At 44.2% G+C, this 14,685-nt stretch overlaps 2 protein-coding genes across 2 annotated transcripts in view; both read left to right on the top strand.

The window, feature by feature from the left end:
- Positions 1-3,471, top strand: part of prelp (proline/arginine-rich end leucine-rich repeat protein) — a 9,924-nt gene extending 6,453 nt beyond the window's left edge. Inside the window, exons 2-3 of the mRNA XM_076267845.1 lie at positions 35-1,017; positions 1,185-3,471. Of these exons, the coding sequence (XP_076123960.1) occupies positions 39-1,017; positions 1,185-1,351 (1,146 nt within the window). The 5' untranslated portion in view covers positions 35-38 and the 3' untranslated portion in view covers positions 1,352-3,471. The remainder of the gene's footprint in view (positions 1-34; positions 1,018-1,184) is intronic.
- A 6,897-nt stretch (positions 3,472-10,368) lies between these two features.
- Positions 10,369-14,386, top strand: il19l (interleukin 19 like). Its single transcript, XM_076267895.1, has 5 exons — positions 10,369-10,539; positions 11,310-11,372; positions 12,810-12,962; positions 13,276-13,350; positions 13,637-14,386. Exons 1-5 carry the CDS (start codon positions 10,378-10,380, stop codon positions 13,748-13,750), a joined length of 567 nt encoding a protein of 188 aa, XP_076124010.1. The 5' UTR covers positions 10,369-10,377; the 3' UTR covers positions 13,751-14,386.
- Positions 14,387-14,685: the final 299 nt, after the last annotated feature.

Below are 14,685 nucleotides of genomic sequence, written 5' to 3'. Positions count from 1 at the left end.
ACTATGTGTGCTGTCTCTCTCTGTGTCTCTGCAGGACCATGAGGGCTGGGTTCGGATCGTATTCTCTCCTGCTCCTCCTGCTGTGTCCCGTCCTGTTGGGCCAGCGGAGTCCCCAGCGACGACCCAAGAAGCCGCCACGCCCCGCCGTCACCCGGAAACCAGCGGTGCCCGCGGCCCCCGTGGTGCCCGAGGCAATGGAGCCGGCCGAGCCCACCGACTTCCCCCCCCCCATCCTGAACCCCCCCTCGCCGTACGACAACTGCCCACGGGAGTGCAGCTGCAACCCCATCTACCTCCATGCCCTCTACTGCGAGAACCGCAACCTCCGCCGGGTCCCCCAGATCCCTCCCGACATCTACTACCTCTATCTGAGGAACAACTACATCGACGAGGTGACCGCCGACGCCTTCAAGAACGCCACTGACCTCAAGTGGGTCGACCTGGCCAACAATCGCGTGCGACGGGTCGACCGCGAGGTCTTCAAGAAGATCCCGAACCTTCTCTATCTGTACATGGAACGGAACCAAATGAAGGAAATCCCCACCGACCTGCCCGAGAGCCTAGAACAGCTCCGTCTCAGCCGGAACCAGATCTCCAAGATCCCGGCCGGCGCCTTCAACAAGCTGGAGCACCTGGTGCTGTTGGACCTCCACCACAACCGCATCAGCGACAGCAACCTGGGCAAGAACGTCTTCAAGGACCTGAAGAACCTCATGCAGCTCAACCTGGCACACAACATCCTGCGCAAGATGCCCAGCAACGTTCCCACTGGCATCTTCCAGCTGTTCCTGGACCGGAACAACATCGAGGACATCCCGCAGGACTACTTCAAGGACTTCAACAACCTGGCCTTCATCAGGCTCAACTACAACCAGCTGAACGACAAGGGCCTTCCCAAGATGGTGTTCAACATCAGCAGCCTGATGGACCTGCATCTGGCGCACAACAAGCTCAGCGTGGTGCCGCACTTCAACGGCCGCCTGGAACACCTGCACCTCAACGACAACCAGATCGAGCGTGAGTCCCCAACACACACACATACAAACACACACACAGACACACACACACAGACACAGTGTATGGTTCGTGTCAGGATATCCTTACTAATGGAATTCCTCCTATCCGTTGAACAGATGTAACTGTTGTGTAATTGATTATGTATATTGTTGTTGTTGTCTCTTTAGATTTAAACGGCACAGAGATCTGTCCTCATAGTGCGTTGGCGAACCCGGAGGACAACGGTGCAGTGCCCAGACTGAGGTACCTACGCCTGGACGGGAATCACCTGAGTCCACCCATCCCCATGGACGTCATCACATGCTTCAGACACCTCCACTCCATCGTCATCTAGAGTCGCTAGCAAGAGAAACACACACACACACACACACACACACACACACACACACACACACACACACACACACACAATACAAACAAATACATATATTATGCACACATACACACGGGAACAGAAGGACACACACAAAATGTAAACAGACACACACACACACACACACACACACACACACACACACACACACACACACACACACACACTCATAGTGTGCATATAGAACATAGACATACACTCACAAGCACACACACACACACACACACACACATAGTACACACTCATACACATACACACTCTACTTTTGGTATTCCTGACTTCTTGATAGTACTTGGTTGAAACTGAAAATAACTTTGAATGTCTGAATGTTTTCATTATTATTATTATTGTTTCTAAATGAAAAAAGGAGAGAGATCTTTGCAAACTTGAGGACATGTTTTACTGTACAACCCAGCGTCATTTCAACGAAATGTGTATTTATTGAGGGAGGAAGGAAACCAAATTGCTGCCGACTATGGCCCAGATCTCTCTGGGATCCGGCTCAGATGCGGCACTGTTCTGGCCCTCATCCAGCACAGAGCCTCTGGCTCTCTGGGAGGAGTTTTTGACTGTCTTCTCATGTCATGACAATAGAGTATGTTCTTTTCAGAGCTGGCGCATCAATACCAGCTCATAACTTGCAATAATTCAGACCTGAAGATCAGAGGTGAGTCTGTGATTCTCATACCGAACAGATTTTGTTAAGTTCTAGTTATCCATTTTGTCTGTGTGGTCAGACAAAAAAAGTTGAACCGTAAAATCAGAAAAGCATTCGTACACTGTCTTGGCTCTGTAAATGGTAGACAAATATAGACCCTTTCAACAATAAAAACAAAAACAATGCTTGAACGTTCTATTTGGTTCCCAATCTACTTCCTCTGCATAGAGTGTCCCAGTGACTTCCGTTTTACTTCCGCTACAAGGGGCCTGTCTTTCAAAAAAATATGAACGGGAGTTAATGGAGAGATAACAATTATTTTTTGGTCCAGTTTGAATTGTGCCACGAATTTCACATATGATGTGTGTGAATTTAAAAGATAATTTTTCACGTCAAGAAAGTACTGTTGTTCGATAGACTTCAAAAGTTATGTTGGTTTTGTGCGAATCCGCTCAGTGGACTACATCTCTCGTCTCGAATGATGTACGTCACCAACGTAATTCAACGATAAGATTAGCTGTTATGCTAGTTAACGGTTGCATCTTGCTGCCTGCTATGTGACTTAACAGTATTTAATGTACAGTCTATGGACGAATACAACTTACCTGATGTGTTTAATCCTCTGACTCATGGTATTTTCATTGGCAAGGAAAGCCCAATTAAGACCTGTTTCTGGTATGCTTGTACAATCTAGTGTGGCTGTGAATGAGCTAACGTCACTAGCACGACTGATGGGTGTGTAGTCGTTGGAATTACGATCTTTCACAATGTTGTAATTCAATAGTTACGAAACAAACTGCAAATGTCTTTACATGAAAAATTGACAAACATCATATGGGTAATTCAAAGCACAAGTCAACCGGGACCAGAAAATAATTTATTTTTCGCCATAGACTGGCGTTAAAATTTTTTTGAAAGATAGGTCCCATGGAGGCAAACGGAAGTGGCGTCACTGGGACACTCAATAAAGATAACATATGGAATGTTAAAACGGAAGCCTTGTAGGGCCAACTATGATGCTGATAATGGAACTCTCTTGAAAGGGTCTATAGTGTCTTGCATCAGGAGGCCGGATGATAATGAATATTCACAACCTTTGTGCAGAATCACGGACGACACCTTTAAGGTGCATTAGGTGGCACGCAGCAGGTGACTGCAGAGTAGTTGCATCTATGGACCGGGCAAGAGAGATGTGGCTGGAGAGAGTTCTCAGAAAGGTTCAGCTTGCGCTGACAACCAGACCAAACGAGACAAGACGCTTGTGTGAATCACGTGACTACCATGTAGTTGAACATGTCCTTGATGCGCTGGCGGTCTGAAGGGTGCTGTTTGTCGGGAGATCTTTCATATACATGTATTTTGTATAAATCAGTTCTGTAAAATAAAATAAAATAAATACATTTCTTCTTCTATCTCAGTGGCACTGTGTGTGAGCCGTGTCTGATTGATTCATGCTGTTCCGGGAAAAAAGGAATGTTTTTATACTTAGTTCTTATAAGAGCATTGGCTATGGTTACCAACAGACAATGTATTTGGGAGCTATCTATGTAGAAATAATTATGCATTATGTGGTGAAAATAATTATAATGTCATTGTAAGTCTTTTTGGACAAAAGTATACTATGAGCTATGAGCAGAAACATAATTAAGTTAAGCAGTTTGCAAAGATACTCCCTGCTAATTGTACTGTACATTTTAGTTTAATGAGAAGTTCTTCAATAATTGCCTCTTTGGCTTAAGTTGTCAGCGAAGGGATGACTATGAGACAGACACGGCTTTGTTCTAGCCCTGATCTGGCTCTGATCTGGCTTTGATTTGGCTCTGATCTGGCTTTGATCTGGCTCTGATCTGGCTTTGATCTGTGCCATTGGCTGTCACGTGACACCACTGTGCATGGGCGCGGTGCACCCAGACTAATGCGAAGCAGACCGGAGCACCGGATTGGATGCAGGGCGGTGACATCACACACACCGAGGCAGCCTGCAGGGCGGACAGAGCCAGGTAGCCAAGAGAGAGAGGAAGTCATCATCATCACTGAGACGACAGCAGGTAGCCAAGAGAGAGAGGAAGTCATCATCATCACCGAGACGACAGCAGGTAGCCAAGAGAAAGAGGAAGTCATCATCATCACCGCGACGACAGCAGGTAGCCAAGAGAGAGAGGAAGTCATCATCATCACCGAGACGACAGAGCCAGGTAGCCAAGAGAGAGAGGAAGTCATCATCATCACCGAGACGACAGAGCCAGGTAGCCAAGAGAGAGAGGAAATCATTCATCACCGAGACGACAGCAGCATCACGCAGAGGGAAACCATTGACAATTACAAGTTACAATACAGATTCACATATTACAAAATAAAGTGAAACATAAGTAATAGAAATAAACGTCTTATAAAACTGAAAAGTAGTTACTATAGTAATATAGTAAAATGTAATATAGTAAAATGTGAGCGATGAATGGAGACCTGTATGGAGAATTTCATATTTCACACATTTGACCAAGTAACCACCAAACACTGAGCTGATTTTAATGGAAACATGAATGCATGTAAAGAAGCTGTGGACGGTATGTACTGTAGGAGGGAGGAGGGAGGAGGGAAGAGGTTTTTTTTAACAGTTCGCCACCTACTGGTGATGAAATGACATTACAGCACAAGAGCTGTCAGAACACACATCCAGAGTACATCCACACAACACACACATCCACAGTACACACACAACACACACACATCCACAGTACACACACAACACACACACACATCCACAGTACACACACACATGAACACAGCTTCGTCTTTAGACCTCTGCGTCTTCCAGTGGATGATACTAATGATTAGCCATTAAAATGTAGGGTCTGGGCACTCACCGTTCGCAGTGCTCAGTGCTCGGGATAATCGGTTGTCTTTCAAATTCCCTCTGCACGCAATAGGACAGCGCTATGAGTCCCATGTTTTTTGTAGTTGGCTAGTTCAAACTTTTGCCAACTTAATAAAAGCTTACTCGTGTCACACTGTTCGCCAACAGCAACATCCATCTTATTTGTTTTCAAGTAGCAGGGAATTCAAGCCAAACCATCAATCATTATGTTAAGCCCGCCTAACGACTCTATACACGATTTGATTGGCCTGATAGAAGTTTAATTTTTCGAGCTCACAAGCCAACAGAGAGTTGACTAGCCCTGGCAGCAAATTAAATTTGGGTGCCTCTAAATTTCTAGGCCAACTAATGATTACAGAGGAGGGGAAATCAAACAATAGACCTCAAGTTGGTTCAGTCCTCAACTCTTTAATATGTTACAGACCACATCCTGTTATTCAGGGGTGTACACACACATCTGTAGGCTTTGGGTGTGTTTGGACTTTTTCTCTGATTTGTGTTGATTAGGTGAGGACTTCCTGTGATTAGGTGAGGACTTCCTGTGCCCTAGGGCCATAACGCCAGCACTGTGAGTCTGAGCAGAAGAGCATCCGCTGTAAAAACATGAGATTTAACATTCATGCAGCAATGAACAACACACTGGTTGTCCTATAGTCACCTGACAAGTTTAGAAACAGGTCATTATTTTTATGTTTCATGGTACTGATATAAATGTATGATATTTTCAAATACCTAGACCACCAGCTGTCTGAAGTCTCAGTTGACATGAATACTGATCTAAACCTTAACTCTCACCTGAATTAAACCCCACCCTTACAATGAGACTAAATCGATCTACCTTTCATCTGAATCAAACCCCACCCTTAGACTAGAGCTAAATGGACAGCCTGGACCAGAGGGTTCCTTGTGCTGTTCTCGTAAAGGAAGATGCAAATGACTTGCTGACTTGGCACAGCATGCTCTCCAGGTTACAATTAAAATAACAGAGCTACTTTCTTCCTGATGAAACTTCCCTCTTGTCATGAATCAAAGTAAACATTCGTGAGATATCACTGCCCATTTTTTCTCCAGGCTGCTGATTCAACCGAGAAAAGAGAGCACAAGGAAATACTTCATTTGAGTCCTTTGGTCACTAATGAGAGGCTGCAATGCAACGTACTTTCTTATGTCGTGCTAGAAGGAAGAGGCTATCATTGTGTCATGCAAAAGTACTGTATGGAAAATGCCCTCAGGAACATATGCATTCAATGTGTACATTTAGCATATAGAAAATCAGTTTGGTTAGAGGAACGGTGAAATGTTGGGAAGTTTTGCCAGAGTCCGTGATGTGGGTAGTCATGTCATGAAAGAAAGGGAGGGCTGACCTTGTGGTGAGGAGTGGGGGAACCTGCAGAGGCGGTGTGGTCTTTACTGCGGAACAAGCATAGCTGGACACTGACTAGAATGATGCAAACACACACGCACGCACGTGCACACAGCCAAGCACACACACAGATACACACATTTTGATGTTTTAATTGGGATCTTAACACAGGGGAATAATTACAGATCCAGACAATGATGGAAGTGTGTTACAGGTTTAGACAGGTCTGTGCATCCACCCACACCCACATACACACACACCCAAATCACACACCGATACCCACACAACCAAGTCACACATCCAAAGTGGAAGTGTAAAATGTATCATCTGGGTCATAAACTCCCTGGACCGAGAGTTCATTCATAATTAAAACAAAGACAACTCCTGCTCAGCTAATTTTACAGTGTGACAGTAAGATTTTTTTTTCACAAAATGGGAAATTTTATTAAGAGAGGGAAGTCTAAAAAGGAAATGATGTACACTCCGGCTCTATACAACAGATCTCTTTTACCAAGGTGTCTCAGAGAATGGTATGAATCTAGATTAATCAATGTGAAAGACGAGTCATTTAAAGAATGCATGTTATGTATTGTAGCGCTATACAGTATATAAACAGACATCTTCTAGGTCACTGCATTTGGCAAGGTTTTGTTCTTACCTGCAGTGCACCTTCAGAAGGCTGCCTCTACAACCACAATGACTGGGGACCACGCATGAACAATTTCCTTTAAGTGTTTGTAATGATGAATACCAAAAACGGATGCCCTTTGAACAATAGGTTCAATAGGTTCACACACACACACACACACACATTATGCAAAATTATTAATAAAATTCTTGAACAGACAGTTTCTAAACTTGCATTTCATGTCTTTCTTCTGCTGTTTTTCACAGAGTTGCTCTTGCTACACTATGGAATATTCTTTATGTTATATCCAGTATCACGTTTATATTTTCAATAAAAAAAAACCTCGCCCCTTTATGAGAAGACATGTAAAATCCATCTCTGCTACTTCCTTATAGGAGGGGATGGTGTTGGTATTTATGTGTGTGTGTGTGTGTGTGTGTGTGTGTTGCTGAGAAGGTGAATGAGTTGAGGAGTATGTACAAGAAACATGTATTTGTGTATGTGTGTGTGTGTGTGTGTGTGTGTGTGTGTGTGTGTGTGTGTGTGTGTGTGTGTGTGTGTGTGTGTGTGTTGCTGAGAAGGTGAATGAGTTGAGGAGTATGTACTGTACAAGAAACATGCCTTCTGGCTGGTGGCCTTTGAGGAAACGCTGGATGCCATGCCACTCTCACTGAGGGAAACGCTGGCAGCATGCCATCATGCCATGCCACTCTCACTGAGGGAAAATGCTTCTCCTCCGAGAAACTCTTGATTTGATGCCCATGCAGACCACCCCCCCCCCCCATATCAAATGCCAACTCTATGCCACAGCTGTCTCTTTTTCTGAATCACTTTCTGAGAGAGAGAGAGAGAGAGTGAGAGAGAGAGTGAGAGAGAGACAGAGAACAGCTAAACAAACAAGCATTACAATAAAGCATGTAACAGTCATACTGTATATCTGCTGAAAAGATAAAAGATACTGTATGCTGCTATACTTGTTATTATAGACAAAACATCATTGTCATTGTTAGCTTTAGGTAATATACAAAGTAATGTGTGTGTGTGTGTGTGTGTGTGTGTACTGGTTTTAGCACTTTCCCTATCAGTTTCCTCCAGGCTCCTTAGCCAGTTGGAGACCCTGTCCTGACAGATGTGGTCTGAAGAGGTGCCAAGCCTTGAAGGGAAATCATTTAGTGTCTTATCAGATTGAAACTCGGTACTGTTTATATAATGATTCATTATGTATTTTTTGAGTTATGAAACTTCGTCATCAAGACACAAGATGCTCAGACTAATAACAACAGCATTCTCTGTCTCGCTCTTTGTGTCTGTATGTGTGTGTGTGTGTGTGTGTGTGTGTGTGTGTGTGTGTGTGTGTGTGTGTGTGTGTGTGTTTGTGTGTGTCTTCAGGAAACAGCATTGCTGTCACCAAGTCAAAAGACTTTCATCACTTTGAGGTCGATATGGGTGAAGTACCTTAAAAAACCGTTTAAAAATATATATATTTTCATTTTTTACACTTTCTTTCCCACAGTCTTTTATTAAATGAAACTGTAGTTCAGAAGGAGCTAAAAATAAAGTTGTTGCAGTATTATCTCAGAGTTTTTTTTATTTTTTCCAGGTCGTGCGCTACAGCTGTGTCATCCTCGTAAGAGCTCCATGCGTCGCTTACAGTAACTACAAGTACCAACCTGTCTGAACTGGCGAGTGAATGGCACTCTGTAAATGGCACAGCGGCATGAAGGGAATCCTCAGGACGAGCCACTACATCAAAAGAAAAGAAAAGCCTCTTTGGCATCATCCACACAGCTACGTGGGAGCTCCATAATCAGATTAGGAAGGAGTGGTGGAATGAATCATATATTCTTTTAAGTGACTCTGAGAGACTGTGAAGATGTGAGCCAATCCTCATTCCAAACTACGTAATTGCCTTCAGGTATTATTAGTTTAACATCCATATTTAATCCTTGGCTATTTATAGAACTACAACAATTCTGCCACTGCCCCAATCCTGGAAATGTGAAAATGGAATTCCGTGTGCAGAAAAACCTGGGTGGGTGAGCATGTGAGTGATTGATTGTAACTTGCAGCTTTCCTCTTCCCCTTCCTAGCAGAGCCCACAGGTGAGAGAAAGTCCCCACCTGGCCAATATAAGAGCGTCAGAATGGCAGAGCATCAGCAGCATCGCAGCAGACAACACCTGCACTCCAGCAGAGAACACCTGCGACAGAACACCAGCGACAGTCCAGCAACAGAACACCTGCACAGTCCAGCAACAGAATACCAGCGACAGAACACCTGCGACAGTCCAGCAACAGAACACCTGCGACAGAACACCTGCGACAGTCCAGCAACAGAACACCTGCGACAGAACACCTGCGACAGTCCAGCGACAGGTAACGCAGAAATTAGCACAGCCACAGGCTCCACTGTATATGAATCATATTCATATATAACTCTCTTTGATGTGTGCACTGATGTTCAGATCAGTGTATACTGATTTATCTGGCTACTGGTTCTATCTGTCAGCTACATTAAAGTAAAGTGTAACACACACCAGTGTCTGTTGGCGAGGTGATGAGCAGTGTAACACACACCAGTGTCTGTTGGCGAGGTGATGAGCAGTGTAACACACACCAGTGTCTGTTGGCGAGGTGATGAGCAGTGTAACACACACCAGTGTCTTAACATTATTGATTTCATAAAAGCATTGTTCAATCGATAACGGTGCAATCTTAACATTATTGATTTCATAAAAGCATTGAGTGTGCGGCGCTTCATCTGTCGGCAAAATATGCATTTATTAGTGAGCGGTCCCATGATACAGAACGCAAACCAACCACAGCATCCTGCAGCATCTTGCTATGGCTTCAGTGTTCTGTTGGATGTTGGACTTTATTACTTCAACTACCAGAAGTAAGACCCTATGGAGGGGAATCATTTTGACAGTTTTTATGCACAGTCTTGTAGGCTACAGATCTGTTCAAGTTCAAGTTCAAGGTCATGGTCATATACTTGATCACATATTGTCACGTCAATACCACTAATGAAATTCTTAGACTCAGAGCTAGCTGAACTTCACAGAGTAAGTAAGAAATAGATAGAAAAAAAAAGAATAATTGAAGTCTTTAGTGCAAAAACACAGATAAAAGAATCATTATATGAGCTGAGCTGACCTGGTCATCTGGTCATCATCAAATAAATTGTGTTCTTTACTGCACTGCATTAGCATTGTGTATTATATGTTTCAGTGCATCAGCGCCTATCTGTGACAGCTGCTAACTCAATGGGCAGTTCATGAATTCATGGCCATGTTTGTTTGTACCAAAAAAAATAATCCAGCAACAATTTGCTGTGAATGTAATTGTATATTTGACAGATTATATTATTTATTATATTTGTCATCAAAAGTATACATGTGTGAGTATGTATGTACAATCTTGTGTTACCCAGTGTTGTGGAGAAGAAGAAGAAATCTCTAAGAATGATGATGATGAAGATGACGACGATGATGATGAAGGTGTGTCTCCTGCTGCTGTGTGTGTGTCGCGTGATTTCAGCACGGAGACTCCAACTGGGCAGCTGCACCGTCAATGTCCACACACACGAGCTACGTCACCACTTCCTCTCCATCCGCCAGAGTGTGGTGAGAACACATGCATACACACACATGCACGCATGTACACACACACACACACACACACACACATGCACACACATGCACTCAGACACACACACACACACACGCACACACACACACACATGCACACACACACACACGCATCTACACACACACACACACACACACACACACACACATTCACACACACACACACATGCAACCTGGGGCCCTTAACATTGTCTCCACTTCCCTCTTTTTAAAGAATGCCCAGATTGTCACTTCATTCTGAACATACAGCTATACAGATACACATAGCCGCAGGCATACTGGCCGTTTCCTTTACCTGTTGGTCCCTCATGACCATTACAAAAGCTCTGTATTGCTGGGATAATATAGCTCATATACACATATCACTTCCCATACTCAGCCATGCAGTGGATATGGCATGTCAGGGCCGTGTCATTTTACTCGTTTCCATTCGTTGCTGCGTCAGGCAAAAGGGCTAAATGAAGGTTTACAGTAAGAGAAAGGTGCTTGCGACTTACTGAAGCGTGTCCCGACACAGCCACTGTCTCTGGCTATATGTCACCACTCCAGAATCCGGCCTAACTGGTTCGAACCTGTTTTTTATGGGACGGAGGTGACGTAGAGTGATGTTGTGTCTAGAAGGGATCTGGGAAAGTACACACTCAGTCCAGGAGTTCTTCGTCTCACACACACTACAGGATTAGAGGCTTACAGATGGTTTTGTGCACGGCGAACCACTAATGCACAGCTGTGATATTTCTCCAAAGGTCGCCCAAGACACACAGATTGGCATCAGGCTGATGAAGAGTGACATTTTGAAGGATGTTCAGGTAACGCACAAACCTTTTATTTTCTCGTGTCTGCATACTAGATACTAGAATCCCTCGTCTGAATCTTTAACAAGGCTAGGCAAGTTCATGTATACGGCACATTTTATTCACAAAGGCAACTCAAATGCTTTTGACATTATATAAGGGCAATGGGGAACATAAGGTATAATTAAAAGGACATAATTCTAAACAAACAAAAAGGTATTCAAAGACTGAACAAAGAACATGAAAAAAGAAGCGGAGTAAACTGTAGTATACTCTTTTGATCCCGTAAGGGAAATTTGGTCTCTGCATTTATCCCAATCCGTGAATTACTGAAACACACACAGCACACAGTGAGGTGAAGCACACACTAATCCCGGCGCAGTGAGCTGCCTGCATCAACAGCGGCGCTCGGGGAGCAGTGAGGGGTTAGGTGCCTTGCTTAAGGGCACTTCAGCCGTGCCTACTGGTCGGGGTTCGAACCGGCAACTCTCCGGTTACAGGTCCGAAGTAGGCCACGGCTTTTAGTCCAACCCTTCAGCTGCACATGAGGTGTGCACATGATAAGGTCATAATATTACATTACATTTTTTACATTACATTTAGCAGACACTTCTTGACCAAAGTGACTTACATATGTCAGCTATATTACAAGGGATCACATTGTCCCTGGAGCAACTTGGGGTTAAGTGCCTTGCTCAAGGGCACAACGGAGGAAGCTGGGAATTGAACCGACAACTTTCAGGCTACTGCACGCTAGTCCAGCTCCTCAACCACTACACTACCACTGCCACATAGCATGTGTTCTATGACAGAGATTTAGTAATTACTACGTTATCATGAATATACAGTAATAAATTATGCATAACGCTCAGCTAACTGGTTTTCGATTGGTCACTCTGCATGATCCTAGAGAGGTTACACAGCAAACCATGTTATGACTCTTTCAGTGTTAAGTAACCTGCAGCTGATCCACAGTTAGCAATCTGGCAAACACTGATTGGCTGCATCAGTTGTCAATAATCCAGTCTAACAGACAAACAACCAACCTGCCAAAACACAAATCAAGCAATTAGAATGTAGTATTCTGCCGAGCCATGTAGCGTTGCGTAACGGTGGTGAGAGCATTCCGTTGTGTTCTCCTCACAGGTGTCCCAGAGCTAGGGTTAGGGGTTAGGGTTAGGGTTAGGTTTGAGTTAGGGATTAGGGTTAGGTTAGGTTTTGAGTTAGGGTTAGGGGTTGGGGTTAGGTTTGAGTTAGGGGTTAGGGTTAGGTTAGGGGAACATGATCTTTGGTGGAGTGGATGGGGTTAGGGTTAGGGTTAAGATTAAGGGTTAGGGTTAGGTTTTGAGTTAGGGTTAGGGTTAGGTTTGAGTTAGGGTTAGGGGTCAGCGTAAAGTGTAATGGTGGTGAGAGCGTTGCGTGACTGACGGGGCGGCGCTGTTCTCCTCACAGGTGTCCCAGAGCTGCTGTTTCCTGCGCCACCTGCTGCGTTTCTACGTGGAGCGCGTGTTTGGGAGCACCTCCGCCAGCCACATGCTGCAGCAGAGGAGCACAGGGGTGCTGGCCAACGCCTTCCTCAGCATCAAGAAGGACCTGCGCCAGTGTGTGAGTTTAACCACTACCACCACCAGCACACACACACACACACACACACACACACACAGCACTCTCACCACACATACTAACACGCCACCAACACACACCCACAGTATTCACAACACACATACCAAGACACACACACACACACACACACACACTAACAAACCGCTAATAGAGACCCACAATACAAACACATACTCTAACATCTGTAACACACACACACACACACACACACACACACACATACACACACACACACACACACACACACACCACATTCCTGACTTCACTAACTCTTTGTGCCCTCTCTGTTGGACAGCATGATCAGATGCACTGCCAGTGTGGAGAGCAGAGCAGATTAAAGATGGAGGCCATCCTCGCCAGTTTTGACAAGGTATACACATACAAACACACACACACACACACACACGCACGCACGCACGCACGCACGCACGCACACACACACAGACACACACACACACACACACACACACACACACACACACACACACACACACACACACATACACACACAGACACACACACACGCACACACACACACACACACACACACACACACACACACACACAGCAGACTCCTCTCTCCTCTCTTACCCATCTCTCTCTAACTGTCTAACCGTCTGTCCATCTCTCCCTCCCTCTCTCCCTCCTTCCTCCAGTTGGAGCCCCAGGCTGCTGCAGTGAAGGCGTTGGGAGAGCTGGGTGCGGTGTTGGAGTGGCTGGAATCCTTCCACACCAGCAGAGACGCTTCCCTGGAGGCCATGCACGGCTAGGACCAGCCCCAACGTCACACCACCCCACGCCACGCCATGCTACACCACGCCACGCCACGCCACGCCACACTACACCACACCACCCCACACTACACCACACCACCCCACACCACACCACGCTACACCACACCTCATTTCAATGTCCTCGTCTTGCGCCTTTTTATACAGTCTCCTAATTTATAGAGTGAATTCATAAAACGATTAATTTATTATGTGTTTATTATCATAGACTCATTCAATTTATTGAATGGATTTGTTATTTCAGTGTCACATACTTAATTTGCTAAATGAAGTCATTATTTCAATGTTTTGAAGAATGCTTTCTTTTAATTAATGAATATATACAAAGCCCTGTTCATAACAATTTTATAGAACGTCAGAATTGACCAAATGAGTTAATTATTTCAATGTCCTGCTGTTGTTGCTGTGCACTGACAGTGAGAATGACTTGTCACAGTCTTGAAACTTGCGTTAATTTATTGTCAGTAAAACATCATTTTTTTCAGTTGTTTTAACTTATGGTGCTTTCATGTTAGCAATGATGCTATACTGAACATTAAATGACCTTTGTAAGATGTTTTTGTACAGATGTTGATTATATGGTTTTACAATAAAGCTCTAAGTGTTTGAGATAAATGGATGGTCTTCTGTGTGTGCTGTTCTGCTGTATTTTGAAATCCTAATCTATCTTGTAAAGGGCCAAAGCAACCTGCTCAGAAAGCATTCTCATGACATCTTCAGAGAGCTATTATGCAATTAAATGAGAGAGTCTGTGTCTGTATCAAGTACGCTCAAAACAATATCAAATACTGTAGAAAATCCACAACAATAAACACCTGAGACCAATTTAGTTTAAAAGACAACAAATAAAAGAAATAAGGCCTATGAAGGAGAAAAAACAACTGACATCTTGAGCCAGGAAAAAATATGTATAT

The sequence above is a fragment of the Alosa pseudoharengus genome, unplaced genomic scaffold (assembly GCF_046254945.1).
Source record: "Alosa pseudoharengus isolate Yale_2024_CS ecotype anadromous, Long Island Sound unplaced genomic scaffold, YU_APseudo_1.1 YU_APseudo_1.1_scf_5, whole genome shotgun sequence".
Taxonomy (NCBI): Eukaryota; Metazoa; Chordata; class Actinopteri; order Clupeiformes; family Clupeidae; genus Alosa; species Alosa pseudoharengus.
Note: the sequence above shows the minus strand (reverse complement) of the source record. Positions and strands in the feature narration are given on the sequence as shown.